Source organism: Malaclemys terrapin, chromosome 2 (assembly GCF_027887155.1).
Source record: "Malaclemys terrapin pileata isolate rMalTer1 chromosome 2, rMalTer1.hap1, whole genome shotgun sequence".
Classification (NCBI taxonomy): domain Eukaryota; kingdom Metazoa; phylum Chordata; order Testudines; family Emydidae; genus Malaclemys; species Malaclemys terrapin.
In genome coordinates, this window is record NC_071506.1 from 138,276,830 (window position 1) to 138,297,511 (window position 20,682).

At 45.2% G+C, this 20,682-nt stretch overlaps 1 protein-coding gene across 1 annotated transcript in view; it reads right to left on the reverse strand.

Moving 5' to 3' along the window:
- Positions 1 to 20,101, reverse strand: part of LOC128832053 (pyroglutamylated RF-amide peptide receptor-like) — a 98,884-nt gene extending 78,783 nt beyond the window's left edge. Inside the window, exon 1 of the mRNA XM_054019097.1 lies at positions 19,637 to 20,101. Coding sequence (XP_053875072.1) covers positions 19,637 to 19,979 — 343 coding nt within the window. The 5' untranslated portion in view covers positions 19,980 to 20,101. The remainder of the gene's footprint in view (positions 1 to 19,636) is intronic.
- Positions 20,102 to 20,682: the final 581 nt, after the last annotated feature.

Genomic DNA, 20,682 nt, shown 5'->3' on the forward strand with positions numbered 1-20,682 from the left:
CCGAAGCAAGTACTCTTCTCTCAGTTAAGTAAGGGGAGAAGGGCTTGTGGAGGGCAATGGAAGCGTTTCAAAGACATGCTGAAAGTACATCTTAAAAAGGGAGACATCAACCCAACAAACTGGGAGGACTCAGCGCAGAACAGAATATGGTGGTGCCACACCAGACACCAAGCCACAGCTCACTTTGAGGAGAACAGACGTGCTCATGAGACAGAGAAGCAACAAAGGAGGAAAGAAAAAGGCACAACACTCCAGACAATAACTATGTCTCCTCCAAGATCACACCTGGCACTTCTGTGGGAAAATCTGCAGGGCAAGAATTGGGCTCTTTAGCCACTTAAAAACTCACCAGTGAACCCCTGGCAGACATCATCCTTGCATCAAGGGATAGCCAAAGAAGCTCTTTAAGGACCTACTTGTGACATTCATACATAGCCCCTCCCTGTGGGTGGCATGAAGCTGTACTGCCTCAGGGTGAGCTTCAGGAGAGATGATGCCACCAGCAAGCTGAACACCTCCTAGAGACACTTAGAGCTCTAGGGGAGCATGCCTGCTGTACCAGCTCATGAGTTACATCTACACTATGAGGTAGGACTGGGATTCCCAGCTCACATAGACAGACTCGTACTAGCTCTCAGCAAGCTCGCGTACTAAAAATAATCATGTAGCTGGGGCACCCTGGGCCTTAGAAGGCTGAAGTGTGCCCTGCTCTCTTGGCAAGCGTGTAGTGGAGGTGGCCATCGTGGTCCCACCCCTTTTGCAGAGCTGTCCTTGTACTCGGGGGAGTACAGAGATTGAAATAGGGCAGGTGCATGAAGGCTCCACCCCCTTTTCATGGAGGCTGGGTGCAATCTGTCCCAAGTTAAGGGTTCTTTTGGAAGTGCCTCTCAATCATCTGATAGTAGGTAGAGCTGGTTGAAAATTTTCCATGGGAAAACGCTGATTCAATTACATTAAATATTCTGTGGGAATGTGTCAATTCTACTGACATTTCGTTTAGGGAAAAAAAGCCTGTAATGTTTCGTTTTAGACTTTTTTCCATTTCAAAATGACTTTTTAGCATTGACTTTAATATTTATATGATCATTTATATCCTCTTTATAATGTACTATAAAAAGTCTCCATTGAAGCAAAATGTTTTGCTGATGTCGAAACAAAATGATTCAGCTGACCCCAAAAGCGATCGCTTGGAAGGTTTCATCTTGTGGGAGGCGCCAAATGTTGATGTCTTATTCTGCTTTGGAATGAAAGCAAACGTTGTAAGTGTGGAGACTCCTGGCTTAGCAAAGCTCTATTGCCAAGGCTGTTTGTTGGATTCTTGCCACGGCTGTTCAGAGCTCCCTAGGGCCATGTGCACTGTACAGCTAACGTTAATAATTGTGACAAGTACATGGAACCGGGATGAACAGAAGTATTACTGTGCATTGTTCTGAGCAGGGCAGTGGGCCAGGCACCCCAATGACATGGCCACGTACTCTTGCCGCCAAAATAACAATCAGTGTTACTAGCAGAGAATCTTGTTGACCAAGTTTCAGCAGGTAGCAAATATCTATTTCCCTAAACACCTTGTAAATAGGATACTTTCAACCCAGTGTGTGACATTCAGGGTGGGGAAGCAGCACTAGAGATAAGGTTATTAACCTCGGAGTTCTCCATAAAACTCAGAGCCCTCACTGCGTACTTCTGTACCTTACAGGTTCTTTTCTCAAGGCAGGAGATCATGTACAATTAGCCGAGACTCCGAAGAAACAGGGCAAATGCTGCAGACGCAGGGACTGGATCCTGAGCACAGTGTAAACCCAGAATCATCCCACTGACTCTGCAGTTGCATCAGAGTAACTGAGATCAGAAGCCAGCCCTTAATCCCTAGCCTCAAACACTTAATGCAGCACCTGCTCTTCACTTTTAGTAGTAACAAGGGAGGAAGAAGAAGAGTGAATCACATTTTGAATTTTCACCGAGCTTCTCCAAAACACTTTAGAGCCAGATTCTCTGCTTGTATAAATCAGTATAGTTCCAATAGGCTCAGCTGAGCTATGCCGATTTGTACCTGCTGAGGGTCTTGATGAGTAGGGTCTCGTGTTGTCTGTCTTAAACCAGCTAATTAAAAAAAACAAAACAAAAAAAAACAGCTTTCTGGCTGGAACAAACTTTGTGCTAGCAGCTCACAACACAGCACCTCAGAGTGTGTGTGTGTGTGTGTGTTTTAAACTAACCATGAGGAGTTGAAAGTCATCCAGCCCCTCAGCCGTTTTTTGTTGCAATGTGTGTTTCCATGCTAAACCCTTTTATAACCCTGGATAAAGACCTGCTCGAAGAATGCACTTTAGCAAATGTAGCCGGACGGTTGTAATGGACAGAGTAGACGAAGGGTAAGAAAAGGTGAAGGAGGGGAAAGGATAAAAACAGGATCTTGGGGTTAATTTTTCATGAACTTGGCAGGGAAGACAGGGTACAATTGATAGGAACGGTAATACCTGTGGAGTGTGATGACATTTGAAGGTGGCTGCCATAAAGATGTTCATGTGAGATCAGGAAAAGCAAGCACCATCATTGGAGAGATGAACATCATCTGGTGAAACAGAGGTCTCCACACCAAACTGAAGATCTGATTATACAGTACAATTGTACTGAGCATGCTACTGGCCAAAGCAGAAACTAGGCCAGTGACAAAAGGAAGTTGGAAGCTGCCTGCCACATAGGGTCGAGGAAGATAGAATACCTTTCATGGAAGGACGAAATAACAAATGCGAGAGGTGAGGGAGCTGGCGGAGCAGGCCATGTTAGAAAACATCATCAAAGAAAGATGGCTCAGGGGGGAGGGATATGTACTCTATGGAAATGGGAGACATGCTAAGCAAGCATTGAATTGGATGCCTAAGGGAGGAATGAAAAAGCGAGGAAGGCCAAGGCAGAACTGGCAGTAGACAGTGACAGAGGATAGTGAATGCTCTGGCATTACCTGGGAAGAAGTATCACAAGTAGTGAGCAATCGTAATCAGTGGAGGAACTGGACGGCCTGATGTGTCAGCTGTGCAGGAGGAACTAAGGTCTATGATAGATTATGTGTGCCCAATAGAAAGTTGTCCCTACATTATCTTGCCAGATGACTGGAGCAGAATCAGCTTTTGTTATATGCTAATAGTGCTGATGCCTTTAAGAGACAATTGTTTCAAAGCATGGGTTACAGAAAGCATGGTCCTGACCCAGAAAAGCATTTAACCCTATGTTTAACTTCAGGATGTCATCAGTCCCACATTCTTATACCTACTGTTAGGCATTTGGGTCTCACACCTGCAAAGACTTAGGCCACATGCTTAACTTGAAATCTGATTGAAATCAGTGGGATTACTCATGGTATTTCCCCCTTTCCCTGACCCCTTGTCTAGTTAGATCACAAGCTCTTTGTGTCAGGGACTGTCTATGAGTATGTTTTTACAATGCCTAGCACAATAGGACCCAGTTTTTAGTTGGTCTCCGGGCATTATAGTAATATATTAATAATGGCTTAGAGGAAAGCACGTGCAGAACTTTTGCTGGATGTGGGCTTATATGAGTGTGTCTGCACTGCAGCTGGGCGTGAAGCTCCCAGCCCGGGTAAAGAGACTTGGGCTGACAGGGCTCAAGCATGGGATGGAGCATTTCCGCGTCCTTGCTGCTTTCTGGGGAACATCATCCAGCAGAGTGGCTAGGGAGCAAGTCAGCTCTGTTGATGGCCTGATGCTGGCCAGGGGTATCCAGCGGGGAGTCGTTGGGGAGCAGGCCAGTCCCCATGGTTGCCTGTTGCTGTTCTTGCCCCTCTGCCTTGCACCCCACCCTGAATGCTGGGGGCAGCGGGTGCAGTCTGATGGGGCTTGGCTGCAAGGCAGGGGAAACTGGCTGAGGCTGCAGGAGGGGGTGGAACGTTGGGGATTGGGTGGGGCCAGGCTGGGGGTGCGGCAGAGCATGCATGGGCATGGGTGTCCAAGGGGCAACGTTGAAAAAAGTTAGGGAACTTTTGCTCTAGAGCTGTCCTCGGTGTACGTCATTTGTTCTAACTATGCACTGGAAACTTGAATTGCACTCTTATCTTCCATCTCCTAGTCTCAGGCAGTTTTTTGCCTTTGTGCTATTTATGGTTTTGCTTCTTTTGTTCCTTTTCGTATTTGAGGGGGAAAAATTAAAAGATGAAATAAAAACACATTGTCAGCGTACAAGGGGAAAAAAATCTTGAACAGAGTGGAGAAATATGAATACAGATAATATTGTAATTATAAATTCATAATAACCCGTATATCTCTGGCACCTTTCCTTACCTATCTCTGAGTGTTTTGCAAACAATTAATGGTATTATCATAGCCTGAGTCATGGATCGGGACTCTATTGTGCTAGGTACTATATAAAACAAAGACCTTCCCTGATCCAAAGAGCTTACAACCTCAGTACAAGACAAGAGACAGATGGGTGCAGACAGATGGGGGACTACAAGGAATCAAGACAATAGTGGCCAGCATGATAGGCAGTTAACTAAGTTTCACAACACCTCTGTGATGTAGAATCTTCCAGAGGCACAGAGCAGTTAAATAACTTATCCTTGGTCCTATGAGGCCAGATTTCCAAAGATATTTAGGTGCCTGAAGATGCAGAGAGGCACCTAGAGGGATTTTCCTAAGCATCAGAGGAGCTTAGGTACCTAACTCCCCATGGATGGTCTTAAGAGCTTTTGAAAATTCCACTAGGTGCCCTTCTGCTTCTTTAGGCACCTAAATACTTTTCAAAATCTGGCTCATGACCCTCCTGCTCTCCCCCGCAATCCAGCAAAGCCTTGTAGCACATACTTAACGTTAAGCACATGAGCAGTATCATTGACTTTACTGTTACTACATCTGTGCTTAATGTTATAATAATCCCTAGCTCTTAAATAGCACTTTTTATCAGTAGGGCTCCAAGTAATTTATAAAGGAGGTTAACGTCATTATCCCATTTGTCAGATGGGGAAACTGAGGTACAGAGTGGGGAAACTGAGGCATGGAGTGGGGCAGTGACTTGCCAAGGCCACCCAGCAGGCCAGTGGCCAAGCTGGGAATAGATGCTCACTCGCTGGGTTTGAGAGACTGGGCTTCATCGGAAACATCTACACTGCTAATTTTAGCCCCGTGACCCGGATCAGTTGCCCCAGGCTCTGAGGCACTGTGGGATTTTATTTCCAGTGTAGACATACTCTTAGTGTAGGCAGGGATCTGTTGTGTTTAAAAATGTTTTGGCTGGTTGTGGGTCTCCGGAGTTAACCACACTGAAACGCAACTATCCTTGTTCACACAAAGGGCAAAATCATGTTTAACCTCATTATATCAAATGATGTAGTTAATGCATTTTCCCAGTCCAGTAAGGCGATGTTTTAAATGGGAGCTTTGGAAACAAAAGTGGATTGATCCTTTACCGCAAAGGTTGAGTTAAATCTGCCACTGAACAGAGAGTTAGAGACCACTTGTGCTGTATGTCCTTACTCAGACTGTAATCTGTTATATCAAGAGTCCACTTGGTTACTCCTCCAGAGAAAGGGCCCAGTCACAATTTATCTGATCTTTCAAAGTCTCTAATACTCCCCCGAAATTGGATTTCATGGCTGGAGATACCTTGGCCAGCAAAGCAATTTTCTGACAATTTTTTTTTTCCAAATTGCTGAGCGATTCTGGTTCAAAGAGGATCAAAATGCTGGATAAAAACATGCTGCTCCCAGTTCAAAAGTGCAAATCGGCTTCAACAGCTCGGAGCTACTACCCCCCTGCATTTTACTCACGACCCTCCTCCTGAGACCAATCCAAACATTTTAACTGATGCTCTCCTCAAGCTGGGAAAGGTTCAGATAGAGTGAAGTTACTGTTGCCAATATAGATTTTTGCAACCGCTGGTGCTTCCAGGGAAACAAAAATATTCTATTGGCAAAGATCAGTTGGCTTATTTATTTTTATTGATTTCCACTTTTAAATGTCGTTGAGATCCTCAGACTTTTAAACCAATGTATAAATGGCCTAATACTGGAATGTGTATCTCCCACTGACCTTAGTTACAAGCAGGGGCAAGCTACCTAAAATAGACCCAGGCTGTGTCTACAATACAGTGGCACAGCTGCAGCTACACAGCCTAGACGCTTGCTTCAGCGACGGGAGGTTTTTTCCATCGTTGTAGTAAATCCACCCCCTCCAGAGGCGGTAGCTATAATTCTTCCATCAGCCTAGCGCTGTCTACACTGGAGCTTAGGTCCCCTTAATTATGTGTCTTGGGGCTGAGAATTTTTCACACCCCTGAGCAACGTAGCTAGATCAGTCTAAATTTTAAGCGTATGTGAGGTCACAGACTGCAAAACTACTCTCACTGTTGCATCCCTTATAATATCACCAGCCAGAGTGACACAAAGGCAAGGCGAACACACAGAGAGGAAATAAACTAATCCAACATCAGCAGCAATACATGTGACCTGATGGCCCCTAACCTGGACCTTAGTGACCTACCCTGAAAGAGTGCATTCTGAAGGTTCAGAGCGCTCTTACAGGCAATCTTTGCAGCTCCTCTTGGTAAATTCAATTCCAGGCACTTGTGTGAAGTAGCTACTATTGACTGTAAGGTGTGGGAGGTGGCTGGAGGGGTTCAGGGCTCACCATTTACACGCAGTGCTGGGCTCTGCAAATGCACATCAGGGAAGATGGCAGATGCCTGCTTGTGGGGTTTGAGTTAGCTGGATGTGAAGTGGAGATAAAAGTTGGTATTAAATTCTTCTTGCTTCGATGTGAAGAAAAAAATACCCAGACAATCTTAAGTAGAAAAAAAAAGAGGGTGGGGAAATCACAAAACTGTCATAGGTATTTTTCCTGATTTCCCCCCGCACCACTAGTTTTGAAATTTCAAAAAATTTCAACCAGTTCTGATCTTAAGTGAGAGGACGAGATATAGGTAGGGTTAGCTCATGGAAGTAACAGGACAGGAGAGATCCTGTGAACGATGAAGCTGTGCTTTGTTGGGAGTGTGTGACGTTTTTAAGAACAGGTTAGACTGATACTGGTCAAGTGATACTCAGACCTCAGTGGTTCAGGAGCCAAATTAGCAATCAGCATTACCCAAAAGAGCCACAGTTGTGTGAATTCATTGTTTCCTTTAACCTATATATATTCATTCTCACAGTAAAATGACTGATCAAGTATTTTATCAAGTACCATTGGTTAATAACATAGCAGAAGCCTCCTGACTGGTTAATAACTTGGGTTAATAATTCAATCACACAGTGTTTTAATATGTGCTGCAAAGAACTGCAGGAGACACATTCAAGAGCCACTTGTGGCTCACGAGCCTCAGTCTGAGTATCACTGATCTAGGTATACTTAATTCGGCCTCAGTGTGGGGGAGGGATGGACTTGATGACCTCTTGAGGTCCTTCCAGCCCTACATTTCTATGATTCCCTGAGCCTAAGAGCTAGTCTACACTAGAAAAATTATGCCAGTATAACTGTGTCAGTAAGGGGTATGATTTTTTTACTGATATAGCTAAACCAGTAAATTCACTAGTGTGGATGCATTTATACCTGTATAAAAGTGCCCTATACCAGCATAGCTTATTCAGCTTATTCTCCTTCCCCTGGAGGAATAGTTATACAACAATAAGGGCTTGTCTACATGGGGAGATAGCCCAAAATAGCTATTCTGCATTACCTCTCCTTGTGGACGCGCTTTTCCGCACTGAGTGCATTTGTTCGGTTTAGTTTAGTCCACTTTGGAATAGCTATTGTGCTTTAAATTCATATCCTAACTTATTCTGCACTACTTTCCCCATGTAAATAAGCTCTAAGACAGAGAAGAGAAAAATGAAGACCGAGAAGAAAATATATCATAACCGAAAGCAGCATTGTTCCTGCATAAGCATTTTTCCCCAACACATTTCTATAAAACATCAGCTGCTGCTTTAAAAAGACATTTCCCCTGGCTCAGCTGAATCTCAACAGAATATTTCAGAGGCACTAGACATTTTAAACTAGTCTATTTGGCCAATCAAACAAAAATAGTGTGTACTTTTAATATAATACCTGGGGTTTGTATAAAAGAATAATTAATTTCAGAGCCTCTGGATCTCTGGCTCAGCCCAATCATTAAATAAATCAAACTTGAAATAATATTTATTGAATTAGGGCTCTTGAGTGGCACTTAGTTCCAGAGCCAGGCTGAAGGGGATACGTTGCCTGAGACACTAGCTGGAGGCAGCCTGAAGAGGTCAGGAGAAATACTAATGCCTTCCAGGGATGCTGGAGGAGGTGCACTCTCTGGTAGCCTTTGCTACTCTTCTAGGACTCGATTGTTTCCCAAGGACATAGTCTCAATTCCCTTCATGCTCAAGAGGAAATAGTAGTTTTGCAAGCAGACTTTACCAACAACAATTCTCTCTGTCTCTCTCACGCACACAGAGAAAACAAACGAACTGCACGAGTGAACCAGTGCCAAAGAAAATGGCTCTCCCCTGGGGACTAAGTGGATTTTTATGGGTTTTAGAAAAGATGTAAAAAATTGTTCTCAGTGGGGACAAGCTACAGTTCGGGAGAAGATCTATCTGTCAGGGAGGAATCAAAAGTAAGTTCTTTCATCAAACAGTAGCTGACATGCATGTGCTGTAGCAAAACCTATGGTGCAGGGGGCTGAGGCTCAGGGCACTGCAGGTGTGCATCATAATTGGATGTGTGATTGGGCAGGAGGGGGAAGCAGATAGGAAGTGCGGAGAGTGTGTTCAAGCTGAAGAACTGATTGAGATGCTGAACTTGACATTCTGCAAAAGACAAGCTGAGCTTCATATCGCTGAGCCGCGGCCTTTGTTACAGCCACATCTGTTCCCTCTTTCAATGGCACTTGTCAGCGTAGTATCCAAGTAACTTGCAAGGTTAAAGGTTCAGCCTTTACTCCTAGAATACGTTACTCTCCTCTTCGGTTTCTCCGAAAGAGAAGAGCTGGTGATTGGTTCCTTCTGAATTGGGGCAAGGCTATTTTCAGAATTCCTGCACGCGCCTGCAGTTCCCATTGAAGCTGATGTGCTTAGCAACCCTGACAAACTAGGCCCTGGGTATTATTGCTTGGGGAAACTTTAGTTGCAACAGATGTCTTGCGCCACATATCTTCAAGGCAGTGAAAATTGGGTTTGGCCTCTTCTCCTGCCAACGTTTCATGCTCTGGCTGTCACGATTGGTGTCTTTTGAACTCTTAGATCCCCTTTATGACTCCCTTCTAATTACAACTATGCTAAGAGTTTTATAACAACTTGTATCATTGCAATAGGTATGGGAGAGAATCTAGATCTGTTAGAGAGTGGAATAGTTTCTCCAAGGGAATAATATTATTTGTGGTTTGTAGTTATCTAGCACAGTGCAGCAGGGATTTGAGAGCACTTGGCAAATGTTGATGAATCTAGCCTCACGACACTGCTGTGAGAAAGGGAGGTGGTATCCCATTTTATAGAGGGGAGAATTGAAGCAGAAAGAGGTGATGTGACTTGGCCTCACAAGGGGCATGTTTCACCATTGCCCTGTGCCTTGTGCAGTTAAAATGCTGCCAGTCTGATTTGCAAGTGTGCTACTTTGCACTGTGCGAATGACCCCAAAAGTGCAGGGTAAGTGGATCAGGCCCAGGAAGTCTGTGATTAGGCAAATAACAGAACTCCTAGTCCTGTGCCTTACCTACCCTTCCTTTTCTCAAGTGCTAGAAACCCCAACACTTGAGTGATTGAAAATCAGACTAGATAAGTTATGGGATGGAACAGCCCTGCAATCCACAATCTACAGCTGGGCTCCATAGAGGACACTAGAATAAGAGTTCCTAGTCATGGGAAATATAATTGATCCTCAGTCATTCTTCTTAGATATAAGGACCAGAGAGGATTTCCAGGATTTGCTCATTTAGAGCGTTACTTGCAATGATTCAGATGAAACACCAGCTCCCAAGACTCATTTACCACCCTAAAAATGCACATGGTCTGCATGATTAAACAGGAGAGAGCTGTGTTTCCACATATGAGATGCATCACCTCATTTAGTAATAAACAGAGAACAAATTGGCTGGAAGCTACTTTCTGATGATGCACTCAGAGCAATAGGGAGAAAAAAACCCGATTTGAATCGAATTATACAAGAAAATAAGTACAGCCTGCGGACTTTCCAGCCTCAAATTTGGAGAAGGGGAGGTCTCTGCAGCCCTAGAGCCCCCTCCATTGGAGGAGAGGAGCAGAGAACCCCAATGGCAGGAGAACCTCCAGCCCAGCACTGTCCATTAAAGGAGCCTTTCAAGGAGCAATCCCTCATACTGCGTAGGGAGTGCAGAAACTCAGAGCACGGATTCCTAGCATCCTGCTCCAGGATGCAGCAGAGTCCCCGTGGTTCAGTTGTGTTTGGGGCCTTTCTGGACTGGAGGATGAGCAGGCGGCGTGTGGGATACAATGGATGTTTTAAGATGTTCTCCTGATGTTAGGTTATCTCCATTTTTTCCCTCTCCTGGATTAATATGAAAAGTGTGTGTGTGTGTGTGTGTGTGTGTGTATATATATATATATATATATATATATATATATATATAAATAAATTAAATAAAATGCCTAGCTACACATACACACCAGATACTTCTCTGGTGTAAACTGGCATTATACTATTGATTTCATTGGAGTAAACTGATTTACCCTAGCTGGGGATCTCACCCATATACCTTTTGTAGACAAGGCTACAAAGGCCTGATTAAAACATAAGGAGTTCTATGATATTTCTATGTGCCTTAAGGGATTAAAGAACCAATAATGAAAACAAGAGAAACTGTTTTGCCAGTTGCCAAAGAAGAGATCATAGTACCGAGCACTATTACAGTTGAAACTACTGCACCATTGATCAAAGATATTAAAAGTGAGAGAAAACAGCTGAGTCTTTCCTCTGCAGCAGGAAACCTTGGCACAGGTCATTCCAACTTAAGATCAACATGGAGAAAACGTTCGGCAGAGAACTGAGGGAAAGAGGAGAAACCATTTAAAGCTGATGGATGGGACTTTGGGAAACACCGGAGAATGAAAGAATTATTGAGATGATACTGAGAATGTGGAATTCACTCCTGTGCAGAAGGCCAGCGTAAGGACTTGTGTGGTGCATAGATTTCTGTACGGGGTTGAATTTCACCCAGGGTTTTTTGATATAGCTTGGGTGAGAAAGTGAGGATCTCAGTCAGGGTATTATGCTTACGCTGCAGCCAGGGGTCTGAATGGCAGCTGGTGTAGAAGTCCCTGTGCTAGCTTGCTAAAAATAGAAGTGAGGATGCAGAAGTGCGGGCATCAATGTGGGCTGCACAAGTGAGTACATATCTGGAGGCCCAGGTGGGCTTATTCAGCCAGCGTGTGGCATCTTCACTTCTATTGTTAGTGAGCTGGCCTGGGTACATCGACCTGGGCTGCCATTCACCGCCCTCCCCCCCCCCCCCCCCGACTGCAGTATAGAGGTACCCTTCAAGTAGAGATGAAGTGTACTGTGGTGGGCAGGCAAGTACATAGGATGGCCTAAGTGGGAGTTCATAATTATTTCAATAGAGGGCAAATAGAACCAGGGGACCATGTCATGGAGATTAATCAGTTTCCTTTCCAGAAAGCGCCATTACACAATAAGAAGGCAGCAATGGCAGATAGCCATGTTAAACATGGATCAAGTGCCTGGGGTTAGAGGAGCATTTTGTAAAAGTGCGAGTGGACAGCTTCTGCCTTACTCACCCTGTGAAGCATGGGCTGATGTACTTTTGGGGACGACTTCAATGGATGCTGCCCTAAACATGGCACAATTCAGCAAAACATTTATGGGCATAAGTCCACCCCGTTCAGCAAAGCACTAAAGTATGTGTCTTAAGTATAACACGTGTCTTAAGTCCCATTAAAGTCAATTAAGCTAAAGGGTCAAAATGTGCTTATACTCTTTGCTGAATTCAGGACTATGATAAGGACCCACATGTGAGGACTCCCTGTTCATGTTGATCAGCAGCCAAATTCTGTTGTCTCACTCATGTAAATAGTCCCATTAATTTAAGTCCACAAACTATCTTGGACTTTTCTTAATTATCTATCTTTAATCTGGAATTAAAAGAAAATATAAAAATAGAATATAGGCATCTAGAAAAGTGGTACCAATCTGTTACCGTACCTGCAATGCTGGAAAGCCCTGGAGGCTTATCCAAAGGAAATATTGAGGGAACATTATTTTCAGCAAAATAAAACAGCAGTAACACCAAATAATTACATGGATCAGAAAGAAGCCCAGGGAGAAATCAAAAATCCTGACCATGTTGAAACAACTGCTAGAAATAGTGGAAGATCTGGCAAACAAGCGATATAAATTAGTCATAGAGGTCTATGCAACTCTAGGACAGGAATCTGAGACTAATTCTTGCCTGCCTTGTCATGGGTGTAAAATGTCACCAGATCAGAATTATACATTCATCACTCTGGTGAATGAATCAAGCCCCAGAATAGAATAAAAAGATGTAGTGAGTAACTCACATGGACTGCTACTTAAAATGAAAGGTGAAAGTGAATGATGCATAAACATAAAATGTGTTCTCACTTCCCATACTGCCTAGACAAAAGAAACAAATGCAGTTTTTCTCTCTGTGATTCATCCCTGAAACAAAATGAGTGGAAAGATAACCAACACAGGCAATTTTTTGGGCCCAGTTCTCCCTCATTTGCACTGTAGTAAATCAGGAATAGCTCAGTTATGATCAGTGGCATTGCAGAAGTAAACTCCTGTACATCAGGCCCTTTAAGGCAATTTACATTGTCACTATTAAGCAGAGATGAACAGGGAACATTGTGTCAAGGCACTCTTCAGGGATGACTGGCATCTTGGCCCAAAAGTGGGGATGAACTGGGGACCATGGACATGAGTATCTAGTGGAGTGGCTGGGATTTTTTTGACTGTGTGTTTTTTTTCCATTGGAAAATGCCAATTTGTCAAAACAAGAACATTGTGAGGAAACATATCTCTTTCCACCAATGTTCATGATGAAGGTTTTTCACATCCGGGATGGAATTTCTGTGGGGAAGGAGAGGGACCCTAGAATAGTTAATAGCCTAGTGGTGAAGATATTGACCCAGGTTGTGGGAGACTCAAGTCCCTGCTCTTTCTGATTTGGAGTTGCCCTAGCCATAGACATGCTCTTTCTGATTTGGAGCAGGGTCTTGAACCTGGGTCTCCTACAACTTGTATGAATGCCCTAAACATCAGTCTCTGGGTCTGCCCCAATAAATATTTTATTCTTTATACAAAGTGGAACAGCTCCAATAGGAGAGACTGACTTTCTACCCCAGTGGTTAAGGCTTTCATTGGAGATGTCAAAATTCTGCTTCAAGTTCCTGCTTCAAATCAGGCAGAGCTAGGACATAAACCTGTTTTTTCCACATCCTAGGTGAATGCCATAACCACCAGGCTATGGGTTATTGTGAGCTTGCTGGGGTCTCTTTCCCCCTCTCACATTTTTTCCATCACTTTCAAAAGGTCTCAGTTTTCGTTCTGAATCAGCATGAAAACAGATTCCAAAAGCTCAGCATTGTTCACCAAATGGAGTTCTTGTTTGCCTGCCAGCCCTAGCCTCTCCAGCTATAGCTGAAAAGCCAGGCTCTGTAGCTGTGGGCTGTAAAAGCCCGTATCTTCTGTGAATCAGATACAGAGGAGTACATGTATAACACACACTAGCTACAGGTTTCAGAGGGGTAGCCGTGTTAGTCTGTATCAGCAAAAAGAACGAGGAGTACTTGTGGCACTTTAGAGATTAACAAATTTATTTGAGCATAAGCTTTTGTGGGCTAAAACCCACTTCATCAGATGCATGCAGTGGAAAATACAGTAGGAAGATATATATACACAGAGGACATGAAAAAATGGGTGTTGCCATACTAATAGATGACCATATCTTAACTCAAAAAGTTGTGGAGCCAGCATGGGGGAACTCTTTATCAGACCTTGTCTATAATAAAATAAATTTATTTTATTTATTTATTTTTAACAGATAAAGAGGAACTGATTATAGAACCAAAAATCAACAGTAATTTAGGTACAAATGATCATGACTTGATCACATTTATAACCTGAAGAATATGCTCTAGGAATTATTTTTAGGGCATTTCTATCCTTTGTGCTATACAGAAGGTCAGACTAGATGATCACAATGGAATATATGGGTATGTCTGCACTACAAAATTATGTCCATTTTATTTAAGTTGACATTGAGCCTCCGATTTAAGCAAGTCGATTTTGCATGTCCCCACCATGCTCATTGTGTTGGCAGAGTGCATCCTCACTAGTAGGGCTTGCATCGACTCACGGAGCGCTGCACTGTGGGTAGCAGTAGCTGAGTGGAATGTTGGGTTGGGCTTGCAGTGCCTCATGGGACCAAAATATTTGTGCGGGTGGTTATGGGAACATGGCATTAGCCTCCCATGATGCACTTACCTCCCTCCCTCCCTGAACTCAACAGCAAACAAACCACACCTTTTTTGCGCCTTTTCCCCTAAGCCTGGGTTACCCGCACAGATGCCATAGCACGGCAAGCATGGACCCCACTCAGCTGTACACTGTTGTTGTGAGCATTACAAACACCTTATGCCTTACCCTGCAGTATTTACTCAGCCGAAGCAGGAGCCACCGTGCAGAATAAAGTGATGCCACGCAAGCAGCCCTGCTGGAAGCCCTGGAGTGGAGCAATTTGCAGATGCTGGTGGCAGTCACACATCACCTTGACACGGTGGAGCACCACTTCTGGGCCTGGGAAACAAGCACTGACTGGTGGGAACGCCTAGTTATGCAGATATGGGATGACGAGCAGTGGCTGCAGAACTTTCGAATGTGCAAGGCCACTTTCATGGAACTGTGCGAAGAGCTTTCCCCAGCCCTGAAGCGCAGCAATACTAAAATGAGAGCTGCTGTGACAGCTGAGAAGCAAGTGGCAATATCTCTGTGGAAGCTTGCAATGCCAGACTGCTACCGGTCATTGGGGAATCAATTCGGAGTGGGTAAATCTACCGTGGGGTAGTGACTCTGGGCAACGTGCAGGACATAGTGAATGATTTTTCTGCGATGGGGTTTCTTAACTGTGGTGGGGCGATAGGCAGAATGCATATCCCTATCTTGGCACCAGACCACCTTGCCAAAGAGTACATAAACTGAAAGGGGTACCTCTCAATGGTGTTGCAAGCACTGGTGGATCACAGGGGCCGTTTCACTGACATCAACGTGGGATGGTCGGGAAAGGTGCATGATGCACACATCTTTAGGAACACCAGTCTGTTCAGAAAGCTGCAAGCAGGAACTTTCTTTCCAGACTACAAAATAACTGTTGGTGATGTTGAAATGCCAGTCGTGATCCTGGGAGACTCAACCTACCCCTTTCTCCCATGGCTCGTGAAGCTGTACACAGGCAGCCTGGACAGCAGTAAGGAGTGGTTCAACCATAGGCTGAGCTAGTGCAGAATGGTGGTGGAATGTGCCTTTGGATGTTTAAAAGCCCACTGGTGTAGTTTGCTTACTAGATTAGACCTCAATAAAAGCAATATCCCCATTGTTGTTGATGTGTGCTCCATAATATCTGTGAAACAAAGGGAGAAAAGTTTCCAGTGGCATGGGCATTAAGGCAGATTGCCTGGCAGCCAGTTTTGAGCAGCCAGACACCAGGGCAATAAGAAGAGCACATCAAGGCACACTGTGTCTCTGTGAGGCTTTGAAAACTAGTTTCATCCATGACCCACAGTAATGTGACACTTATGTGTATTGTTCCTTACCTAGCTGTCCCCTTCATTGCATGTCCTCCCCTGTAAACTCCTCCCCCACTAACCGCTGTGTGCTGAATGAATAAAGAACCTTTTCTCCTCAATCCATTTATTTTTTTATGCTCACAAACAGAGAGAGACAGCAAAGATAACCTGGGGCTAAGGGGCTGATAACACCGGGGGGCAGAGGGCTTAGAGAGAGAAACCAGGACAACTTGCTTACAACTGCACTGCAATAACAATCAAAGGTGTGGGAATGGGTGCCTTCTGGTCCTTGTACCCTCCCCTGGAGTTGAGTGCAAGGGATACCAGACTCTCCCCCTCCTCCCCCTGCATCCTAGGATGTCTGGGAGAGGAGGATGTGGAACTTGGCGATGAGGGAAGCAGGTTCAGCATAAGCTGCAGTGGGACTCTAGTGTCCAGCTTCCTTTCTTGAACATCAACCAGATGCCTCAACTTGTCTGTTTGCTCCCTCATAATCCACACCATCTCATCCTGCATGTCACACCTGTGTTCCCTGCATGGTCTCCTGTCCATGTGGTCATTGTGCAGGTTGTCAGACAATGCAATCCTCCATGCGCTGAGCTCCGTCTTGTCACTCTCGGAGGCGCACATTAACTCATTGAACATGTCCTCCTGAGTCTTCTTTTTACACCTTCTAATCTGGGAAAGTCTCTGTCCCGGCTTGGAGGATGCACCGGCGGACAAGGTTTCAGCTGCAAAGAATACAAAGCACAAGGGTAGCATTGACAGTGCATACATTGTTTCTGGTGCAAGGTTAAATCTTTTTATAAAAGAAACACCCCTCAATGCACTTCCCTGCAAGCCACAACATAAGCAGAACTGCTGGCTACTGCAAGAGTCGGTTTGCTGCTCCAGCCATGGTAAGGCCACGAGGCATTGGCTAGAGGTCTTGTGCTGCATCTTTTATTAAGAAATCCTTGGGATCAGTGGTTCCAACCTCAGCACAACCCCCTTTCCCATAGCAACCTGGATGATGCTTAAGGACACGCACCAGCATAAAGCCCCGCAAATAGTTTCATTGTTACAAAAGCAGCACAGGGTTGGGGTGGAAGGGAGACGAACAGGAAGTGTTGCCTCCCCTTCTTTAAATGCTGGCTGCAGTACGCAGTGATTCCTTCCAACCACAACCAGGGCACGCTCGGGAAAGTGTGGTTGTGTGACCCAGAATTCACCAAACAGGGGTGGATTACTTATCAAATTGCTTGCGGTTTAAGGGTTAGCATTGAAAACTTCCCCCATTTCTCTTAGGTAACCATATGCGCTATCACTCTCCTAAGGGTAACAGAGGCAGAAAGGGAGCAGATGCTACAAGCGTCTGGGTACAGACCTGGTCCTTATGCTGCAATGCTGGGTGCCGCAATGATGCCAGAAGAGTTAATACTGGAGTGGCGCAGGAAAGTGTCCTAGGGTGGTGGATGAAATAAGGCAGCCCTTTCCAGAAACCTTCTGCAAAAATTGCAGAGTACCCCCATGAAAGCTTCCTAGAGATCTCCATGGAAGATTCCCGGGCCATCCCCGGGCACATAAATAGTCTTTTTTGGAGCACACCCTCTGCATAGCTGGAATGGCCACCGATAACCACTATCCCAATTTTTAAAATCAGATTCAACATTTAAAATAATAGCATTTCATCCCTACAGTTTGATTGGAAATGTGTACTCACCAGAGGTGCCTTTCCCAGCATCATGCTCTGCCGCCAACTGGCCCTGTGAGGGGATGGGCTCCAGAGTTTAAAAAAAGTTCTTGGCTTTCAGGGAGAATGGATCCTCCACTTGTCTGCTGCGCATTCTCCTCCTCTTCCTTGTCAACAATGTCCTCCTCGTTGTTGCCGAAGGTCGCCTGGGGCTCCTGGGAGGTATCCACAGAGTGTTTTGGGGTAGTGGCGGGGTTGCCACCTAGAATTGCATACAGCTCTTCATCGAAGCAGCATGTCTGTGGCTCAGAACCAGAGCGACTGTTCACCTCCCTTGTCTTCTGGTACACTTGCCAAAGCTCCTTTATTTACATGGGGCACAGCTGTGTGTCCCTGGTATAGCCCTTCTCCCCCATGCCCTGCGTGATTTTGGCATAGATATTAGCATTTCTTCTGTTGATTCGGAGCTCTGCCTGCACAGACTCTTCTCCCCACACAGCAATAAGATCCACCACCTCCTGTGTGCTCCATGCTGGAGCACGTTTGCGGCCTTGAGTATCCATGGTCAGCTGTGCTGATGAGCTCTCCACGCTGATCAAACAGGACATGAAAATTCAAAAGTTCCCAGTGCTTTAACAGGTGGGCAGTTGTTTCCTGTGTACCTGGCAGAAGTGCAGTGGAGTTGAAAGTGCTCTCCAGAGCGGTCACAGAAGAGCACTATGGGACACCTCCTGGAGGCCAATTCCTTTGAATAACATAGCACAGTGTCTACACTATTCCCATGTTGACGAGTGGATGTCAACTAAAGCACTACACCTCTTGCGGAGGTGGAGTACAGAAGTTGACTTTACAAGCCCTTTAGGTTGGCAGAAAGGACTCGGTAGTGTAGACACATTATTAACTTAACCTAGCGTGGCATATGTTGACCTAACTTTGTAGTGTAGAACAGGCCAATGAATCTAAGAGGATGCCCTGGAGTCTGGTTTTAGTGATGACATCCTCCTCATTGATCCTGTAGTGATTATTCAGTTACATATCTATTTAACTTTATGACTACACTTTTGCTCCTCAGTCCAACAGTGGGGCATTCAAATTTTAACAATCAGATTGGCCGCATTTCCCCTGGTTTTCCCTCATGCTTTCAAAGGGAAATACTTTTTGACAGTAAGCAGCAACTAGAAAATGTTATCACTTGTGGGCATGCCACTTAGAGCAATAGCAATGTGACTGGTCTTGCCTAATGAAAACTTCACTTCTAGACCCATTTGTGAAGACCCCAGTGTGATGTATCTTGATGTATTGATTCAGTTATCATATTCTTGTCATGCCTTATACACATAGCTTGATTTCAGTGAGTATTAACCACCCTTTGACCAGTGTCCTGCTGATTATTTACTCCTCCTTTCTGAATGTCAGAGCATGCCACATTTTCTTTTGTATAACTAGGTACCATATAACACAATGAGGTCTTAATATATGGGTAGGGCTCAGGGGTACTCTGGTAATACAAATAAATAATATAACAACACCATAGTCACATACATGCGCATTTAAATGATAAAATGTGTATACTAGCATTACCTTTCATACCCTGCATAAGTCATTTGTGACCCAATAACATGTTTTCCCAGGCTAAGTGACAGGTTCCTAATTGCAACTACAAAGAGAGACTCAGAAAACTACAAGCTGACAAAGATAACAGAAAACAAAGAGGTGGAAATTCCAAATTGTTAGCAAAACACAAAACCGTCTTGTGTGAGTTTATTGCATTTTTATTTTTTTTAAAGGTTATGAAGGTTCATTTTTCTGCATGTGACCATAATTTCTTTTAAAAACGGGAAATAGCCACAATTTATTGAGCCATTTGCAATATGACAGCGTTGTGACAGAGTTTGCAAAAGCAATTGCCAGAGTACAACTCCCTCCCACACCCAGAGGCTGATGGAATGATTTGTTAAGTGTGGAAGGAACTGAATTATTCCAACAACTTTTAAAATGATTCCGCTTACTCAGCTAAAGAGAAGGAACATCTGGTTTTGAAACAGCAAAGTATGGACATGGTCTACAACTTAGCTATAAGGCAGGGGAAGGGGCGATTGGTTAATGGGCAGTAGACAACCTGTGGCAGGTCTCAAGTCTTGGGGAAAGAAGCAAGGAGAAGTGTGGGGGTGAGCCCACTTGGACAGACTTACCACCTAGCCATTCTGAGGAGACGTTCTGCAGGAGAGTGAAAGGGATGCAGAAGAAAGTGACCAGCAGGTCACTGCAAGCCAGGGAGCAGATGAAAATATTGGTAGCTGTTCTCATGGCTTTCCTCCGGATTATGATGTAGACCACCAGGCTGTTGCCCAGAAGAGCCAGTGCGAAGATGATGATGTAGATCACCAGGAAGACAACCTTGGCACTGGGAGGCAGCTCTGGGATGTACACGAGGGGTTTGAGGCCGTAGGCGGCAATGAACTCTTCCCTGGTCATGTTGTGCTCCTCCAGGAGCCTGTTGAGCGCCTCCGGGGTCACGTTCAGTCTCCTCTCCATGGTGCTGGTCCCTGGTGGGATCCCGGTGCATGGGGCTCTCACGCCGGAGCTTTGTCCTTGGTGCTGAATCCAGGCGCCCAGCGCGCTCAGCTCAGGGCTGTATCCCGCTGCCTAACGCAGGACCGGTGCGCTCTCCATGGTGCTGACCTCTGGAGTGACTCCGCGTCCCAGCCCTGTCCATGGTGCTGCTGCCCGCATCTGTCTTCTCCCCTGGCTGCTCAGCTCGCTCTTCACTCCATGCTGCCGAACTGTGCGCTCCGCGCAGCCAGCGAACCAAACTGTAAGCGCCCTGCCTTCTGCTCCACCGTGCGCTCTGGGATTGAAACAGCACCTCCTGCCACTGCCCCCTGGGCAAAAATCATCACCCTGTCAGGCGAAGAAGAGTTCCTGAGCAGCTGCAGCTTGCTAGGGAGTTGTGCTGCTGGACTCAGCACTGCCTTGGTGCTCTGCAGCCTGCTTTTCTCTGTCTCTGTGTCTCTCTCTCCTTTAGTAGCCTCGCTTCTGAGATCTGAAGACGTGAGTGATGGCTTATCACTCCAGTTCTGGCAGAGCAGTTCTCTCTTCCTCCCAGGAATAGGGAGACACAGAGTAAGCCTCATTCCCATCCTGAAACAGAAATTGCTGCATGACACATTCCCATGGTATTTCCATGCGCTCTGGGCTGATTGGCAAGTTGGTGGCACCAGGAGTTTCCTCTGAGGCA